Raw genomic sequence first — 20,398 nt, forward strand, 5'->3', positions numbered from 1 at the left:
TTATGAGCCCCGGAGGGCTAGGGGTTTGCGGCAGGGGAGTGACTTCAAAACTATAAGTTAGTTTATAAGCATAAAAGCTTAAGTTTAAGAAATCATCTCTCTTGTTTAAATAGTTTATGAAAAAAATAAGGTTAGGTCAATTTTTAGGGTTTTTGAGCCCCGGAAGGCTAGGGGTTGGCGCAGGTGGGGTGACTTCTATACTAAAAGTTAGTTTATAAGCATAAAAGCTTAAGTTTAAGAAATCATCTATATTGATTAAATGGTTTCTGAGAAAATAAAGGTTAGGTTCATTTTTATGGGTTTTTTTTTGATCCCGGGAGGCCTAGTGGTTGGCGGCAGGGGGGTAACTACAAAACTAGAAGTTAGTTTATAAGCGTAAAAGCTTAAGTATAAGAAATCATCTCTATTGGTCAAATGGTTTCTGAGAAAATAAAGGTTAGGTTCATTTTTAGGGTTTTTTGGAGCACCAAAGGGCTAGGGGTTGGCGGCAGGGGGGTGACTTCTAAACCAAAATTTAGTTCATTAGCATTATAGATTAAGTTTAAGCAATTATCTCTATTGATCAAATGGTTTCTGAGTAAATTAAGGTTAGGTTCATTTTTAGGGTTTTTTTTGAGCCCTGGAGGGCTAGGGGTTGGCAGGGGAGTAACTTCTAAACTAGAAGTTAGTTTATAACCATAAAAGCTTAAGTTTAAGAAATCATCTCTATTGGTCAAATGGTTTCTGAGAAAATAAAGGTTAGGTTCATTTTTAGGGTTTTTTGGAGCCCTGGAGGGCTAGGGGTTGGCAGCAGGGGGGTGACTTCTAAACTAGAAGTTAGTTTATAACCATAAAAGCTTAAGTTTAAGAAATAATCTCTATTGGTTAAATGGTTTCTGAGAAAATAAAGGTTAGGTTCATTTTTAGGGTTTTTTGGAGCCCGGAGGGCTAGTGGTTGGCGGCTGGGGGGTGACTTCTAGGCTAAAAGCTAGATTATAACCATAAAAACTTAAGTTAAAGTAATCATCTCTTTTGGTTAAATGGTTTCTGAGAAAATTAAGGATAGGTCCATTTTAGGGTTTTTTGGAGCCAGGGAGGGCTAGGGGTTGGCGGCATGGGAGTAACTTTTAAAATAGAAGTTAGTTTATAACCATAAAAGCTTAAGTTTAAGAAATCATCCCTATTGGTCAAATGGTCAAATTAAGGTTAGGTTCATTTTTAGGGGTTTTTTGAGCCCTGGGGGGCTAGGGGGTGGGGGTAGGGGTAGGGGGTTGACTTTGAAACCATAAGTTGTTCATACCCATAAAAGCTTAAGTTCTAAAAATTTACACGGTTAATCAAGTGGTTCCTGAGAAAACCCCCCCCCCCCCTCTGCATCAAAAAAGCTTCAGTTACGTCCCCCTTTAATATTCATTATACAAAAATATTTCTTGAAGTCTAAAAAATAACTACCTAAGTAATAATAAGTAAAAAATATCAATCATTTTAATTAACCAATCAAATTGATCAAAATTCAGTTTTTAAAAAAAATTGTAAATATTTCTTTTTCACAAAAAACTATAAAATTGCTTTAAGATTGTTAAGAAGGGGATTCTTTGACTGTCTTCAGCATAATATCTAATTCTAATAAAAATTAATTACCATTGTATTAGTGTTACTATGGCGCGAAGCGCCAAAAATTGTTTTTAGTGATTTTTTGGCGCTACGCGCCAAAAAATTTTTTTAATACCTAAATGCAGACCTATAAGAGGATATTTTTCTATAAGGAGGAGAGGGGCCACCTAGTGGAACTGAGGAGCTGAAAAGTACTGCATGTATGTTCATTGGGGATGTCCATTGGCTTATCTCTTAATTTCCCTGTTAAAATCCCTCTAATAAAAGACTGGACCATGCAAACCATCTGAGGAGTTCTAGCCCCGTGAGTGACCCAAAACTTTTGAGTAAGGCTTTACTGACCTTAACTTAACCTAACCAAATATAAGATGAGCATTAAAGATATAATTTATAAAAAAGTTTTGTTTTTAAGGACGTTGTTAGTAAGGGTTGTTAATCTATTTCTATCAATCAGAAATCGATCAGACAAATCATAATCTGTTGGATACCTTTTATAAAGCAACACATTCTCACATTGTGGTACAGTAGTGTATCACGAAACAAATGCAACAGACGAACATTACACATGCTTTTGCCAATTTAAGAATTAAAAATTTGTTTCATTGTATGATATAAACCGTCAATTAAACACAATATGGTTGGGAGTATCAGAAATGCAAGGTTCGGTTTATGCTGGGAGGGTGTTAACAGACTGCCCTCTCCCCCAAGTGCAGTTACGTTCTGCCATTCGTTAGCTTAATAACTTGTGAATGTATTATTGAATCTTTAGAATAGTTTTTGATCATTCCCTTTTCCCTGGCTTTGTGGCAAAAATTTGATGTCAATTTATTTTGTATTATTCATCTTTTAGATCAAGCTTTATGGAGTAAAGCTTTTCTATAATTCTTATTTTATTCATCTATAGAAATCTCATTTTTGGACTGTTTGACATACTGACGGACGTAAGGAAATGCCCTAATCACAGAGTAATTTCGCTACTTAAAAAAGACAATTGGATAAACATTATAATGATATATATTTAATTTTGATAGTAAATACAATATAACAGAATAAATCAACAATTATTATTATAAAAATAGTAATTTACTTTTACTAATATTTGGCATAACATATATTAAATATACATTTTTTTCATTTTTGCTGAAAATTTTCATACAAGTCTTTTAAAATTTAATTTAAGCGTATCATTAAAGCGTAATTTAAAAATAATATTATCAATAGTTTTAAAGGTAAAGGTTTACTATTTTAAGTAAGAATTTTCATTATTTTTTTTTTCAGAATGAATTTTTAAAAATCACACAATGTTTTATACATTAATAAATAATAATTAGCATACATCATAACATGATTTTTTAAGTACTTTAAAAATGCTTTCTTTACAGTTTGAATTATTCACTTTTATTTCTACTCTAAAATTCAAAAATCAACGCTGGGAACACTTTTTTAACTTTAATTTCCTCTTTTTCATGTAAAATGCAGTTTTTGGACTAGTTTGGTAAATTACGCAATTACAGAGTTTAGTGCGTCACACAATAAATTTGGCGCCTAATTTTAGTGAAAACAAAAAAAAGACGCCATAATGACGCCATCACTATGAAAATGTCGTCATCGAAAAAAGGCGCCAAATTAAGGTACTACATCACACAACTTTATCACAAATTTGGCGCTAAAATGTCAGTTAAAGAGCTCCCAGCACGCCTGGCTTACGCCACACACAGCCAGTCCACGTTAAAAACCTCCGTCGGCGTCTTGTTGGAAGCACCCCGCTCTGCCCCCGAGTCACTGGAACCATCTTTGTTGTCGGTGCCCGCAACTGCGCCATTTTCTTCATTATGGTTTGAATTTTCTTTGACAGATGTCGCATTGTTGCTGCGTTGTTGTTGGATTGAATTGTTTTGCAGATTGTTGACGGCAGCCCGCGAGGTTTCCTCTATTTGTTGAACACAACTCATCAAACATTCCTAGAAATATAAAATAATTTTGAAAAAAATAAACATAAATAAAACTCAAAGATATGGAATTCAGAAAGACAGGCAGACAGGCAACAATGCAAAAATTTCTTATGGATAGGTAAATGATTATATTTCAAATTTTTACCTATCCAAGTCGATTACTCTCAAATCTATTAAATTCTATTGCATTTTGTGATTTTAAACACTATTATTGTGATATTTGCTGATTTGCAGCTATAGCAAACTTTAAAACTTACCAGTTCAACTCCAGTAATGCTTTGCAGCTGTTTCAGCAATCTGTTTCTAGTACTAGGTCTGTTGTCTAGCTGTTCTATGGTTGTGTTGTTGTCCAGCTGCTGCTCTTCTAGGCGGCTGGCGGCAGCTGCCAAAGCTGCTGATGAAAGCATACTTGGTGGATACATTGAAAACCTAAGTAGAAATTTTCTTCATAAGTGAAAAAACTTAAATAAAATTAGAAGATTTTTGAAAATCAGATAATCATATGACTGATATTGTCCTTTTTGGTCGGTTTTAGGCTAGTAGCTGCGCTGAAGATCCATGAAAAAACGGACTTACCTAAATTCAGTAGCACAAAGAACAATGAAGTTTTCTGTGTTTTTCTTCAGCAAACTTGTGTCCAAACTTGCCAAATGGTCTGTCTGTGTATCCTCCAAATATCCGGAGGTTGTTCGGTCATCAGCGGTCATGCTTGCCCGGTCACAGAACCCGCCATCGGTCAATAACTTGAGTAGGTATTCCAGGAAATCATAGGGAGTAATTGCAGATAGGTCCCATTTTAATTTGGATAAGATTAACAACTCCATTTCCTAAAATAAAGAATAATAAATTAACTCAAATTTTGGATAACATGGATATTTTCAGTAGAAGCTTTTAAAATTTCGTTATAACCAAATATGTGACGTTTAAACTTACTGACGTAAAGACCACAACTTCTTTAAAGCCTCGCTATCAAAATTTCAAACAAAATATTTAGGCCGTTCAAATAAAGCAAAAAAACTTAACACACAATTTCATTTTATTACAATGATATTAGAATGGATTTATTATTACATGGATCTTTCACCAGATTATCATGTACTCTAATAAAGTGAAACTTGTATCGGCCTAAAATAACGATATTCCCCATCTCCTCTCCTCCTACTTGATGAACGGATTAATCAATAAATTACAAGGAAATAGCAACCTAAATTACGACAATTTTTCCCTGTCATAATATCCACGTATCTTCACATCCATTAATATTAGTCTTAATAGTTTTATTACTGGCGTTAGTTGAAACAAACAAGCTCATAATAACAAGAGTGAATGTGTTAAAGATAGCATAGCAAAAGTATTCATAAATAGATTTAAAATTAGGTAATTTAGGATGGGGAAAAAGTATCAAGCCAACGCTTTTCCTAATAAAAATGCACTTTAGCAAGACGTATCATTATATCTATAGTGAAGCTATGCTTCTAAAAAAATAGCTGATCATTCATTTTACTATTATAATGCTATAAATCATAATTTTAGGGGTTGCCAAAAAGTGTTTTAACAAAAGATAGGTAACATAAAATATTTAGATTAGCAAACTTAGATATAATTTTTTTCTAGCTGGATGTTATAAAATTTAGGTTTCTGAATAATGTAAAAGTATCAACTAATTTAAGCTCATTTTGTAAAAATTGAAAAAAAGGAAATATTCATGCTAATACAAATGGATACCTATGTAATATTGTTTAAAATGTATGAACATATTTTAATTCAAGGGTAGTTGTAGACAAAATAGACATAACATGAATTTTGAAAATTACTCCCTTTTTTAAACAAGAATTAAACTTCACAAAAAAATATGAGGTCTTAAAATGTGGATTGTCAAAATGTCTATGGGCAAAGTCGCATCTGGTAAAGATACTAAAATCCTGCATTAATATTTATTTATTTAAAGGATGAAATCATCACCAAACAAATGAATAAATGAAATGTATTAATCTGTTATCATTAGAAAAACAAATACTGTTCAAAATAGTCGCTCCTTTTAATGACAAAAAAAAGAAAAAAAAAAACAGTGGCGTTCGGAAGGGGGGTGTTACATCCCCCCTTGTGAATCGCTTTGCATGCCAATGGAAGAAAGAACTTTAATGAATAATAATAAAAGGAGCAGGATGTCCATATGTATGATCCTGTAAAATCTCATAAACCCCTAGACCGACCGTAAAACAATTTCTAGACCGAGCTTGGTATCGGTTCTAGACTGGTTTTAAGCTGCCATTAGGGTCAGTATAACCCCCCTGGACCACCATTTGAAGAAAATTCCAAATTGCTATGTGTGATTACTACTGTACAGTAAAACATAAATCTTATGTTTTTTTATTCCCCTCCATCCAAAGAAACAAATACTTTATCTTTAAGGAACTTTCTGTACAAATATTTTTGTATTTTTTTCATCAAGCCAAAATCATTCATTGGCGCAACTTTAATTGATAAGAGTAATCGTCTCGACAGTTTTTTTTCTAGCGCAGCTAATAAATAGTTTTCTTTGTTCGTATGCACAAAAACTTTACAAAAAACGCAATAAAAAGACTTTTTAAAGTCACTGTAGCCATTTTAAAACTTGGCTGCTTGTCATTCTTTCCTTTTAGTTTTAAGATGAGAAATTTTCAACTCATTTACTTTATTTAAACATTGTCATTCTTTTTTATCTTTATCTTAGCAACAAGAACTAATCAGCTGATAAGAACAGAAATCAGCTGATTTTTGGAAAACTTTTTGTGCATCACCAAGCCGGCTTTTCTTCCCTTTGAGTGATAAAAAAAAGAAATGGACAAGGCTACTGTAAGAAAAATTGTTAATCAGAGCATGCAGTAGATGATTTATCTAAATATTCGACAATAATTAAAGTTGGATGTAGTGGGTGACGATTTTGTATTCTCCTCCAAATGACCGAAATTCCCCCAAAATTTAGGAACGATTGGTCCAGCCATTCGCGAGCTTTTACAGGGCATACAAAAACATAAATTTACACATACCATTTATTACATTAAAGTATAGGATTGTTTTTAAGAAACCTTATCCATTTCATTTTAAGTGATAAACTGTTTTTATTAAAATTAAGTAAACAAATTCATAATCGCGCCAATTTTGAAATATTTTGTAGCATTTTGCAATTATCATATTTATGCGGCTACTTAAACAATTGAAGCAAAAGCACAAAAAAAAGTTTGGTTAGGTAAGAGTTAGAAAAATTATTCCATAAAAGCCCTTTTCAGGGGCGAGAAATATGTTTCTCCGTATGTTTTCTATCCGTATAGAAATAAGACACAATAGTTGACAATAGAAGCAATTTAATGCAGAAAATTAAAATATATTTTTAAAGCTCAAAAAAATCATAATCTTTTTAACACCATAAAATATTGAAAATTTTGTACATAAATTAAGCAAAAAAAAATTTATTTTTTCATTCATTATATTTAATCTTTTTAAATAAGAAGTAAACAACGCTTTTATCTTGTTGTTTCTTTGACCATATCAATTTAGGTTAAATCCTATTATAAATAACAAGGAAGACAACATCCATAAGAAAGCGAAGCTCATAGACAGCTAATCAGACGGACAAAGTAAGATAAAGAGAAGTTATTTAAAGGTGGTGGAAAAATTTAAGGCACCTATTTTAAATACAAGCTGAAAAAATCAACTTTAATGCAGCTGACCAACAGATTGACGTTAGATATGTAGAGTGGTTTGGCACATTACATAAACAATTCAAAAACATCAAAAGACTTAATATTGAAAAAAAACTCTCCCAGGCCCTATAAAAAGCTTTAAAAAATGGATACCTCAATAACTTAAAGGTGCTACCCATAGAGTAGCTACATTACTAAAAATAAATGACCTAATCAAAGCGGCAAGTCTGTAGAAAATCAAAGGCTAATTTATTTTTAATTGCAAAATTAATCAAGTTCTTTCATAAAGGAATCAAGATTATGAGCAAAGCTACTCATTATAAATCTGCAAACGCAACAAACACTAAATTTTAACAGCCTTCTTATGAGAAAAAAAGTTTAAAAGTTTGTTTTATTATTATATTTGCCAATTAATCTACGTCCCTTTTTTTCTCTCCAATAAAAATAATTAGGAGTTTATAATATCTATAAAACTTATTTTAAAAAAACATTGGTGCATTTTATTTTCAAAAAATCTATGAAGTGCCCATTTTACTCCATTCAAGGTTCAATTTTCAAGATCAAATATCAATAACAAGGTTGGACATCATTTCCACCTCATGTATCACACCATCCAGGGTTGTCAAATCAGGCGGGCGCTTTTGGGCGGGTGGTTTTGGGCTGCCCTTTATCTGGTCCTTGTGGGCAGATTTGGGCACCTCCGTTTTTGGGTATGAAAATAGGGGAGGGGGGGAAAAAGAGGGAAGGGGGCAGGACTATAATTTGGATATTATTAAAAAAAAAAAAACTGTTTTTTTTTTAATAAAAAAAACCGGTTTGAACCAAAAAACCAAACTGGTTTGTTCTTTTTTTTAAAAAAACCCCTGGTTTTTCACCAACTCTGTTAGAACACCCTCCAATTTATTTCATTTGTGTTTCCTCTCAAAATGAATTCTCGCAATTGATTGCATATCCGATAATACAAATAATCCTACACTTATTTAGCTCTTTTAGAATAAGCTACATGGTACCAACATATATATACCATTTGAAGGTAAAAGTTGAAAAGGGCAGAGGAAGTTGTTTTGAAATAGTAATCGTCATTGTTTTAAATAGCAAAGATTACAGCAAACTTTTTCATAAATTTAAAGGTAACAGGAGCCTTTTTTTTGTTATTTATGACCTAAAATTTTTAGATAATAATAATGAATTGTTAAATAAATGATATAAAGTTTAAATTTGTAGAATATTAGACAATATATTAAGAATATCTTTAAAAATTACAAATGTGTAAAGCAACCTACATTCCTACGAAGATTAAGGGATGTTTAAGGGATAAGACAATGGGTGATAAATTAAATCCCCCCTAATCAATTAATAATAATAAATTAACCCTTACATAGATCAAAATTATTGGTGGAAAAGTTTGAATACCCTTTCTAAAAAAATCATCTAAAAATCTTACCAGAAGTTCTGTGACCTCATAGGTGAAGTCTGTGTAGTTGATTAAATCCGAGGCGGAGATGGGGCAGGGGTCCACCAACTTAGAGGCGATGAAAAGCGATGAGGCGGCAACCAACTAAAAAATGAAGTTAGAATTTTTTAAGAGCATTATTATATAGGTAGGGGTCATCAAAAAATGGATTTAATGAGATAGCACAATGATAGCTAGAACAGTTTTTAACAAAATGCTTAGGTAAGCTTTAAGTAAATTTAATTAGAACAAAAAATATTCCTTTTCATCATAATTTCTTCTGAGAGGTATGATCAATAAAAGCAACCATACACACACAATCTATCTACCACTTTTACAAAAAATATAACTAATTTTTGTATTATTTTTTTTACCTGGAATTGATTTTTCTTGATGTTAATGATAGAAAGAAATCTGTCCATGATATTGCAGGATAACAGGAAAACATCAGCATGACAGTTCTGGTCCAAACATACCTGCAATTCACATTTTTTATTAGGTTAGGTATTTAAGAACATTTGGTGTGTTTTATTTCTTTTATCTTTTTTCCATATAAATATCACTAAATTCGTTGTTCTTGCAGCTTTAAACTATCTAAGACGTAAATTCTTTTCTTATTTGAAAAACTATAAGATGTCCTAATGCAAAACTAAGACCTAGTAAAAATTGGAAAATCGTAAAAAAAAGGCTTAAAACAAATATATATAACAACTCGACAAAATTTGCCACTAAAAACTAAATACTTCTGGGAAATATTTTGACAATTTACTTATAAATTAAGAAGGGACTTAACAAACCCCCTCCAAATTTTATCATTTCCATAGATATCAATCATAAGAGTAATACATTCTGATTAAGAGGCAGTAAAATTGTAGGTTGTAGTTATGCTTTGGTCCAGGAACAGGTGCAACTCTAGAAAAAGGTCGTGAAATCAAAGATCTCATATTGGTAACAATGTCCTTGTATGAAGATTCATTAAAAAATCTAAGAATAAAGGGGGGGGGGGGGGGTGGTGGTGGTTATATTCCTGGACCATAAGAAATTTGTTGGATTTTGCCATATTTGCCACAATTGAAAGAAATTGTTTGAATTGACGGACGTAAATGTCTCTAAGATTTGCCTGGCCTGCGCCAATAAAAGTCCTGACTGTTTAATTTTCAAAGAGTTATGTGAGACAATAAAATAGTTTAATGGCCGGCCCTAGGTTCCTTTCGGGGGGTGGACTCTTGAATTTTGTGGAATGAACGATATTTTCTTTGTTTATTTACAGATTTCAAGAATTTTTCCAACATAGATTGATCAAAATAACAGATTTTAAGTTTATTAATTTTACATATTTTTAAGTTATTAAAAATGTCTATATTATCATGCTATTGCAAAGCCACTTACAATTCAGAATCTCCTGATCAATGAAAATCTACTCTATAGCTTAATTTGTCCATCCTATTATGTTTATTTACATTATTTGCTTTGCTACTGATGAATGTTGTAAATCTTGTTTAAAAATAGTTAAATCATATTTAGAATCACACTCATAAAAACTCTTTATCTTGCACGCACGCACCAACCAGCTCAAACCCTTTACCCCCGCCCCTAACCCTTAAACCAAAAGGATTGACATAAATAAAATGTTTTATTGCCATGAAAAGTAGGAATCTAATGGCTACTAAAAATGTAAATTTTTTAGAGATAAAATTTAAGTTTTTATCATTTTAGGGATTGTTTGGTAGATAACTGAATAAAAAAGAAAAAAAGGTTTTGTCAGGTGTCTATTGGGTATTGAATAATACACATCAATGTTTAAGAGGATTTTTAATATTAATATATGAACATTTCGAGGATTTTTAGAAATAAACATGTTACTTATAGATCAACTATTCCCACCCCTCCCCTCAAACCCCCCCCCCCCAAAAAAAAAAAAACAAAAAAAAAGACAACTAGCAAATAACCAAACCATTTGTTTAGTATAAACACTCTTCTCTCACTTTAAGTGTCCATCAATTTAATTCCTTAACACGCTGTAAAAAATGTTCACGAAAGAATGCCAGCCCATGATAATAAAAAATATTTGAAGCAACATTCTTTTATGTTTCATAATAAACAAACAATAAAAATATTAGGTACAATATCTTATATCGTATACCTACAAACCACCAATATAGTTGAAGATTAAATTTAAATACTTTAATGGTAATTTTTCGCCAAAAATGTAGACTTTTTTAAATTCAACATCTTAAAAGTAAAATTATCTTTTTAAAGTTTAATATCCAATGGAAATAAACCCACAATCTACACCAAAGTCCTTAGTCCTTGCGGGAGTCTAACTACTGCGTCGGGCTGACCTAACCCTGATTTACGAACATTGACCGGAACAGCCATACATAATCACTAACTAATTTTTAAACTAACTAATGCAATCAAATGTTGCATACATAAACATTTAGGATTTTAAAAGGTAAAAAACGTCGATTTATAAAAATACCAAATTTCTTGAAATATTTCGGCATAAAAAAGGAAGCCAAGCATATAAAATGTCACAGAAAATCTACCAATTTAGATATTTGGTATAAAACAAAACAAACAAAAGAAAAAAAAAATTTGGATAATTATTCCAAAAAGGACAATTTTGTTCATAATCAATGTGCAAAAAATTGCATTTTTAGGCAGTATTTATGATTTATAGAAAAAGATAATCAACCCGTATAAAGCAAAAATTCGTAATGCAAATCTTAAAAACCTATCCTCAATCAATAAAGTTATAGTTAAAAAAAACTTTGAAGTTTGATCACTTATGAACGGTCAGACAACCCCTAAACTATAAAAATGCTGAGCTTGCAAAAAATATTGTCAAAGTTCCTATCACATGGACTATTTTGTATAATAAAAATCTCCCTCCCAACAAAAGCCAATAAACAAAAGAAGATTAGCTTAATGTAATTCCATTCAAATTTGATTTTTTGGGGCTTTTTGTTTAATTTTCAGTATTTTACAATAAAATAGGATTTAAAAATACCATCTTATGTATTATCAGAAAAGAATAAACTGTTAGTAATGCTGTAGGTAATGGAATCATCATATGCTATCAATGTATAGTGGATAATATATCAGATATGGCCTCTGTTATATAATGCTATACAGTCGACATTGAAAATGTCATTTAAAACAGTCGATAATATGTCAGCCATGTATAAATTGTCGACAAAAACCATTGGCATTGTACAAATATTAACAAAATTCCTTAAGATTAGAATCGATAATAATCATATCTACCTAGAGTATCTGGACATACGTACATATCTTAGTCATAGAGCAGATATGCTGCCCAAATTTGTGTGTGAACAGCCCTTATCTGGTAAAAAAAAAGAATAGGTATGCATTCACTTCCGCGCATGTATCACATCAATTCATCCAAGGACGTCAAAGCTTTCGCTGTGGGGAGTAAATTGATGGGTTTCAAAGATTTGAAGGGAATAAAATGAAAAGTTTAAACACACCTTTCCCACATCACCCCTCTTAGACGACTAAAATAAAATCATCACAATGACAATTTATTACAACAGCGCACAACTTCACCTACCTTATTCCTTCACTCTTATCCCATTCTTATAGATAAATGTTTAGCTGTTGTGTCATTTTGCTAATGTTACAAGATGAAACCGAGAGGGAGAGGACATTGACGTTTCTTATTCGTTGGTTTAAAAACTTTAGGGACTTTTATCGAATTTTGATTGGGTGGTTCATTAGGTTGGGTGTTCAAACTTTTCAATCACTAATTGTAAACTATAGGAGAAATTTAAAGTTTTATTTTTGGGGATGTACATAAATTAAAATCGGCCATTGTCTTATCCCATTAGATCCCTGATATGAAACACTTAGTGTAAGTGAATGTACACCAGAAAAAGAGACAGGTCTGAGTATTTTATCAGAAGTCAAATCAAGTTCAAATAAACAATGCTAAAACTATTTCTCATCCTAACAGTTGCCTCACAAAGCTGCAGCAAAAATAAAGAAGACTATGCTAAAAAAGAAACGCTAAAAAGTAAAAGCGTTAATTTTACTATAAGTGTTTTCAAAAAGTTTAACAATTGCAAACAAAAAGGCAGAACAGTAAAATAATTTTAAGATATATTAAGTTTTTTCTGTTTTAGATGGATACTTTTAACTCCTAACTTCTCGGGTTATAGGCAGGGAGAGATACAAATACAACAATTTGAAATAGATTCAAATCATGTAAGGCTTGTATGTACGTCTTTATGTCGTTCGGGGGACTTACTCTTACACTTAAGGGTGCATTAGAGATATGTTAAATATACTATCATTGCATGGTTTAAAGCTTAAATATCTATCTTTATTTTTGGCTGAATTTAAGAATGTTTAAAAAGCCTGTGTGTGTGTGTGTGTGAGTGTGTGTGTCACTATTTGGTGACTTGTACAAATACTTGAATACAAGATACCGCCTTGAATTTCATCAAGGAGTTTTTATGAAGGTAGGCAAAATATAAAGATGTTTACTTCCCAAAAAAGTTAACCACTATTTTTTTGAGAAAAGTGTAACGTTAATGCTCATTTTTAATGCCATTTAGTTTAAGCACCCTCACGAGAGCTAGAATTTATTTGGGGGGGAGGGGGGGGGGGGGGGGGTTGGTGTTAGAATTTTTGTTATCGGTTCAGGGGATAATGCCTTAACTATTTGTAAGGATCAAATAGCATCAGAACTGCAGATTATTACTAGGGTAATATACATAATACTATTTTTCTTTTTAGCTTACCAAGATCGTATTAGACCCCTAATCTAATGTGCTAACCTTATTTATGTCAACCTTGTAGCCAACTGTTATTTTCCTACTCTAGTTTATCTAAAAACAATCCGTAGCATGTCAAAAAAATGTCTTAAAACCAGTATATAAGATCGACTATTGTTAACATAAAGATTTGTACAGTTTGATTTAAATTAAATCATTGAAAATATTAATGTCGACTATATGGCACTAAATAACAGGGGTCATGATTGACAATTTATGAATATACTAATACAAACCTATCCAACGAATAAAAAGGAATTTAGTTTTTTGTACTAAAAAAGTATCTTATACCAAAGAACACAAATCAGACTGTATAAATCATACCTATACATAAATTTCCCGTCAGATTCTTGATTTCTTGTCTTGAAAAAAAGCGAATGTTTGTTCATTTGGTGTACTTTATTATTTTCTTTCTTTTTTGTTCTTTTCATGTGTTTGTAGTAGCGAAACTTCCCTAGGTATTATTCAAACTTTCAGTCTGTCCATAAAATATCTCATTCATTAGGCGCGTGTACAGAAATTCACTTGTTATCAGTAATCCTTAGGAAAGATGAACTTTGAAGTGAAAATTCTACCTACATTTCTAAATCAAAATAAGGCAAGAATTTAATAAAATTGCTAAATATGGCATAGTAGTCATGGAGCTCAATGAATTTTAATGTCAATCTTTGATTGATTGATTGCGTGAGAGAAAAAACTGTCATTGTAGATACTGAAAACTGACAGACATTAGTTTTAGAGAAGCTGAGCTACAAACCAAAAAAATGTTTTATTGACATATTTATTACTCACAATTGTTTTTCTTTCAAAATCACAAAGAAAAAAAATAATATCGAGTGATTGAGATCAGTTTTTTGTCTTACACAAAAAGTTATCAAAATTGAAGGACAGAAAAACAATAAAAAATATTTGAATTATGTCTTAAAATGCTTTTGTATCTTCACTCCAAGGCTTGCCTTGTCAAACAATTAGTCTAGCCGTTTACAAGATCTTACTTAACATCGGGCATCTTTAGTTAGTATTAAATTTTGCGTTAAGCAACCTTTTTGTTTTGAAAATATTTTCTTATTCTATGGGCTAGTTGAGTAATTGAAATGGACAAATTTTCTAAACATTGTGTACTCTCTCAAAAATTGCGCATTTTCTTCTAAAAATAGAAAGAATTATTATGGTGGAAAAATAGAGGGGGGTGTCCTTTGAATTCTTGGTGTCAAATTACTTACTTTACCCCCATGAAGTCTATTGTTCCCTTATTTTACCCCCACCCCCCCCCCCCCTTGTCATTTGAATACTTATTGTCAAAATCTATTACTGTGTCCCTTTCTGAAATTTAAATTTTCTTGACCCCCTTTCTTTATTTATTTTTCATTTGCTAAAAATATGCGTTTCTTCAGTGTAATTTGTACATTTTTTTATCAACAAAAATACCTACATAAAAAAACGTAAGAAAAACTGCCTCGCCTTTTTTTCTATAATAGGATGTGAACTTTTGGACTTTAATTGAATTAGCCCCTGTAATTATATCCTTATCTATAATAAAAAGCAAAATATTTGGCAGTAAAATATAAACATAAGATCTCAAATATAAGTCAAACTATAATTGAGCATATGTGAATTCAATGGTCAAATTTCATAATTAAGCAATCCCTCCCACCCCCTTCCCTCAAGTAATATTTTCCATAAATTAATTATTTAACAAATACCCCCCCCCTCTCCCACAAAAGTATAATAAACAAGGAATATTATGTCCAAACAGCCCAGCAAATGTTAAGTCTGGTATTAATATTGATTTTATATAATTATATCTAGAGGTTCTAATTGACAACAATGAAATAATTCTAAAGTAATCCTTATATTATAAAGTAGTAAGGTTCTTTTTTGTTTGTAGCTTATGATTTCAATAACCCAATAACTCATTGAGTTCTCCATCTCAGGGAAGTTTCACATAGATCCAGGGATGGTTTTAAGCTAATTTACTTTTTATTAAATATATTTAAGGTTAAAATTAAATTAAAAATTTGACAAATGAAAATAATAATTCTCAAAACTAATATTTATTTTTAACATTTGTCCATTACTTTATGCCTATTAGCTGATTTCCCTTGATCAAAAATAAATAATTCCAGCGAAAAGAAAATATCTATTTTAGACTTTACAAGTAGTAACTCTATTAAACTACATTACTAACTAATCATGATAAAAATGAGCAAAAAATCTAACTAGTAAAAACATATCATAACATTATGAAATTTGTTAAAAGGTTTCGTGATTTTTTGGTACATATTTAAACATTCCTATTATATGTACTTTCATTTAGCTTAAAACCAAGGTGTCGGAGCCGTATAGTTTTGATGCGGCTCCGGCTCCTACCTTAAAATTAATATATCAATTTTTTTTCATTATTGAATTTGATAATTAAAATAAATAATATAAAATATTTTGCTTTCATTTGATTAAAGCTATATAAAAGTAGAAGGATGTGTGTCTATTTGTTAAGTAACAATAGTTTTTCAGTTTATTTTATGAAAATAGACCGTTGCCAAATTGTAATATTACTTTAAAAAATCATTTTTAGCTAATCCGGAGCCGGAGCCGTTTTTAACGAAAAATACGGCTCCGGATCCGGCTCCACCAAAAATGTTGGTGCTCCCGGCTCCGGCACACTGCTTAATTCCGAATGTGAATCGCTCAAGCGGTTAGCGAGATCTTGAACTCAAGCATACACCTTCGTTTTTACATATTTTATAATACAAAAAATCTTTAAAAATATAGGAATTCAATTTGTATTCTAAAAAAATGATCCTGGAATTCAAGGCCTTAAATCAATAGACAAATAAATTAAATTGAAATGAATCAAAACAAAATTAAAATACAAAATTATTTCAGACATAACATATTCTGTTTTCCTCGACTAGACATACAGACATTCATACATAGATAGATAGTGATACAGACATCCAGAGATAGAAAGATAGATATCAAGATGTAATAATAATAAGTTGTTAAAAATGTACAAACTTCTACCTTGAACTTTAAAATGTGTTTACAATTAAGCTAATTTTTACTATTAAAGAAAATTGAAAATGTCTTTCTTGTTAATTAACGGATTTTCAAAACGTTGAACCATAGATTGCTTAAAAAATAAGTTATATGTTGTGATTTATTTACAATAGGTACCTGCCAAAAATTAAAATTTAAGTTAATTGATACCTTTTTTTTGTTTAATTTGTACTTTAGCTTAAATTAAACATTAGCTTGTTATTGCTGCTCTACCTATGAACATTATTATCATTGATGATTCACTAAATCAAATAAAAATCATACAAAACAAAACTTTTAACGGTTTTGTAAAAACACTAATATACCAAGGGCCGCAAAAAAGTGTCTATTCCTCAAATTCAAGATGACTTTTTGGACAGATCTTTATATAAATGTTTTACAACCTAACTATGTAATCATCTTGTAATTGTCTTTTTAGTTGGTTCTAAAGTCGTCTTAAAACAGTTAATTACAATAGAGTAATGGTCAAGAAAATACTGTAAACTTACTGTAATATCCTAACTTTAATTAAGCCCAGAACCAACTCTTTAGTCTAGGTAGTTTTTTGCCTTCTTAAATTTCATGCAACTTCAAAAGCAGACATTTTTGTGTAATAAAATGAGCAAAAACTGCTGGTTTATTACATAGGTACAGCCATATGGCGGATATATTATGTCTAAAAATATTACAATTCAAGACTGTTATGTTAACTACAAATAAACTACAGCCCGCTAATAAAACAAATTAAGTAAAGATATTAAATTAAAGCACTATTCATTTAAAATGTTTTTTAGAGAATCATGAAAGCATTAAGGAAATATTTTTCTACTACAACCCTTTGAAAATAAAGATAAACAGACGATCCCACAAACCCTAATTATAGATAACTGCGTTACTCAGTGACGTCCAAGGGGTGGGGGGGGGGGGGATAAAAGGGTGATTTGACCCCCAAAAATATAGTTTTCGCCCTCCCCCCCCCCCAAAAAAAAAGCTTGGATGCCTTGACGTAACTACTTAGTACATAAAAATAAAATTTCATTAGAAAAGCAGGCTTTACAATCTTACATCCAAAATAAGCAAAAAAAAAATAATCTATAGACATAAAATGTTGAGATATGCAGTAAAATCGATGATTAGACAGAAAAAAAGTGCTTATTTGTCGCCATGTATTGTTTAGGTATATTATTAGGCCCTTAAAAGAAGGATGATTTAGTACAAAAGCAAAATTACCAATGAATGGGGAAAAACAAGTGTCTTTTGTAGTTTAGGCTGTAACTCATCCTTATTCATGTATTTTACAGATTTTACAGAAAAGCTTCGAATCCAACCAATTGATATCCGCTGGATTAAAACCGGTTCTTAACGCGTACAGAAAAATCATGTAAAGCGTCGTATTACTGACAATTTTCCACGAATATTAAAATATATAACATGTTATTAAATCCAGTTTTGTTAGCCAGGGCCTTCGACCGATCGTGTCGAACGAAACTGGTTTAAATCTTATAATTTTTTTAATATCCGCGAAAAGCTGTCTATAATACAATGCGATAAATACCTTACTATTAACTTACCTCTAGCATCCAATCAGTGACAATTTTGCGCATATGCGGCTTAATTTCCGTCTGGCTGCTTTGAAAATAGTTTGTAGCCGCCACGTAAAACTCCTCGATATCCAACATATTGTTGAAAACTCGGATATCCTCCAAAATGACGGGATCCTTGTAGGCCCGACATACCAGGGGGGCGTTGTAGGGCGGAGCCGCTAGATTTCCGCCGCCCCGACCGCACTCTACCAACGCGGAGCGTTCGGCGGCTGCAGCCGCTGGCAGCGGCTCCACAAAAGCTTCACGGCACCGTAAATCAGCCATTATTTGAGATAATTAGACACAAAATAAAAAGTTCGTTAGAAAAACACACAACAAACGTCCTTCAGACGGACAAAAAGAAGGCAGCTTCAAGACTTGTATGCAATTTTAATTTAGCATGTAATGAAGCTAGGCCCTTGATTAGGTGTCTGAGTGTGTGTGTGTGATAGTAGGCCTAAAAAGGCCCTGGGCTTAATAAAACATAGGCCTGGTATTTGATAAATACCACACTCTTTCTCTCTCTCACTTCTATATTGTTTATTTAGGCCTTTATATCACTATCTAAATAGGCCTACTTCTACCAACCTAGGAGGTAAATAAACGCTAAATCATTGAGATATGACGAAATAAGATAATCACAAAAAATAGGCCTAGCCAGACACCAAAAAGGCCTTTTAATCCATCTAGCCGTCTTATAAATCAACAATTTATATGCTATCCTTGAAAAAAAAACTTTTCTAGCTCAATGAATCAAAATTTCAGACGTCGAAAAAGTTAAAAATCACTTTTTAATGTTTCTAAAACAATATTTATAACTTTTGTGGGTTCTTTAACAATATAAATTGAGGGTCTGTTTTATTGCTTATAACTAAATTTTAACATAAAATGCAGAGGGCAAACAAAAAATATGATTAATGTCTATTTTTAGCTGAAAACAGCTTCACAAAATCACAAAAATGTTCAAAATTGAGAGAAAAATGCGCCAGTCTTTCCCCTAACACTGTTTGTCACCATCTGCCCGCAATTTATAGTCGACCCCTGCCGTACGTGTGTGTAAGTTGCCCCATGCCGTTTAACATTGCTTATAGTAGGCTGAACAAAATTGGGCTGAGTGAAAAATTGACCCATGCCGCATTGCCTATACGCATGGAGCGCCCCCAAGTAAACGGATGCTCTTAATACATACATTTTTCGTCTTTGCACTCAAGAAAAATACTGTCTCTCTTTTTGAGACACCCCTAAAAATGGGCTGTAAAAAGGGGATAAAAGAGGGGTAATTAGGCTGCGTAGAACATTTTAGGACTCTTCGCATGACGTAAATTATATTCATTCATGGGATGGCAACTAACCCCCCTAAAACTCAAAAACTCCTCACCTCCGCACTCCCTTTTTACTTCCTCCGTTGATTATAGAATCGTTTTAGTAGAGACCCCAAAACTCCATTCCCCTATAAGAAGCGAAGCAACTTTATAATTTACTTCCGATTGTGTACGTTTATTGTATCGAATCGAAAGTCCATATTCACTGCACAGATCGATTCATAGTTTGGTCATGATTTATTTGATCAAGATTAATGTTTATTTTACTGACACTGCTCCATATTTCTTGAGCTTCGCTACTTATGGATGTTGTCTTCGTTGTTTTGTACATGAATTACAAGAAACCCTATGAAGCTATTATGGTATTGATTGGTTGATATAAACTACCAGTGACTAAATTTTTCCACTAACAATTAATTTAGATTGTGTAATCTAATTTGTATCATATATATGGGAGGTTTTGTTTGGAATAATTATCTGTCGAATCGTATTAAAGACAGCTTTCCGCGAATATTGAAATGAAAAAATTTAAGATTAAGACTAGTTTTGTTAAACCTCAGATGCCAAAGGCCCGGGTTATACATGCTATACATGATTTTTCAGTATGGCTGAGAACTGGTTCTGATCTAGCTGATATTAATTGGTTTCGATGCCATACTGGATCCTTTTATTCTTGCCCTTTATACTTCTACCAATACATCCCTATAATTATTACTATGTAAATTTCAAATATTCAAAAAAAGGTTGATTCCGAGGACAATGTTGTATAACAAATCACAGCACGGTAATAAGCGTGTTGAGATTAGTATTTTGTTGTGATTCTCGTGTTCATACAGTCTATAAACCAATTTTCTTCATGATTTGGTGACTTTTCATTACTGCAAAAATTGCTATTATTAAACTATTTCCCTTCTAGAAGCTACGTCCCTAGAGGTCTCTAGAGATCCTGTTACCTTATTATAAGGATAATC

General features: G+C 31.8%; 1 protein-coding gene across 1 annotated transcript; it reads right to left on the reverse strand.

Moving 5' to 3' along the window:
- Positions 1-2,589: 2,589 nt before the first annotated feature.
- LOC145319007 (G1/S-specific cyclin-D2-like) lies at positions 2,590-19,282 on the reverse strand. Its single transcript, XM_080160821.1, has 6 exons — positions 18,094-19,282; positions 9,056-9,157; positions 8,673-8,786; positions 4,122-4,372; positions 3,803-3,974; positions 2,590-3,554 (listed from the first exon to the last, which is right to left on the reverse strand). Exons 1-6 carry the CDS (start codon positions 18,388-18,390, stop codon positions 3,297-3,299), a joined length of 1,194 nt encoding a protein of 397 aa, XP_080016947.1. The 5' UTR covers positions 18,391-19,282; the 3' UTR covers positions 2,590-3,296.
- Positions 19,283-20,398: the final 1,116 nt, after the last annotated feature.

The sequence above is a fragment of the Acartia tonsa genome, chromosome 5 (genome assembly GCF_053477335.1).
Source record: "Acartia tonsa isolate MP-2025a chromosome 5, ASM5347733v1, whole genome shotgun sequence".
NCBI lineage: Eukaryota > Metazoa > Arthropoda > Copepoda > Calanoida > Acartiidae > Acartia > Acartia tonsa.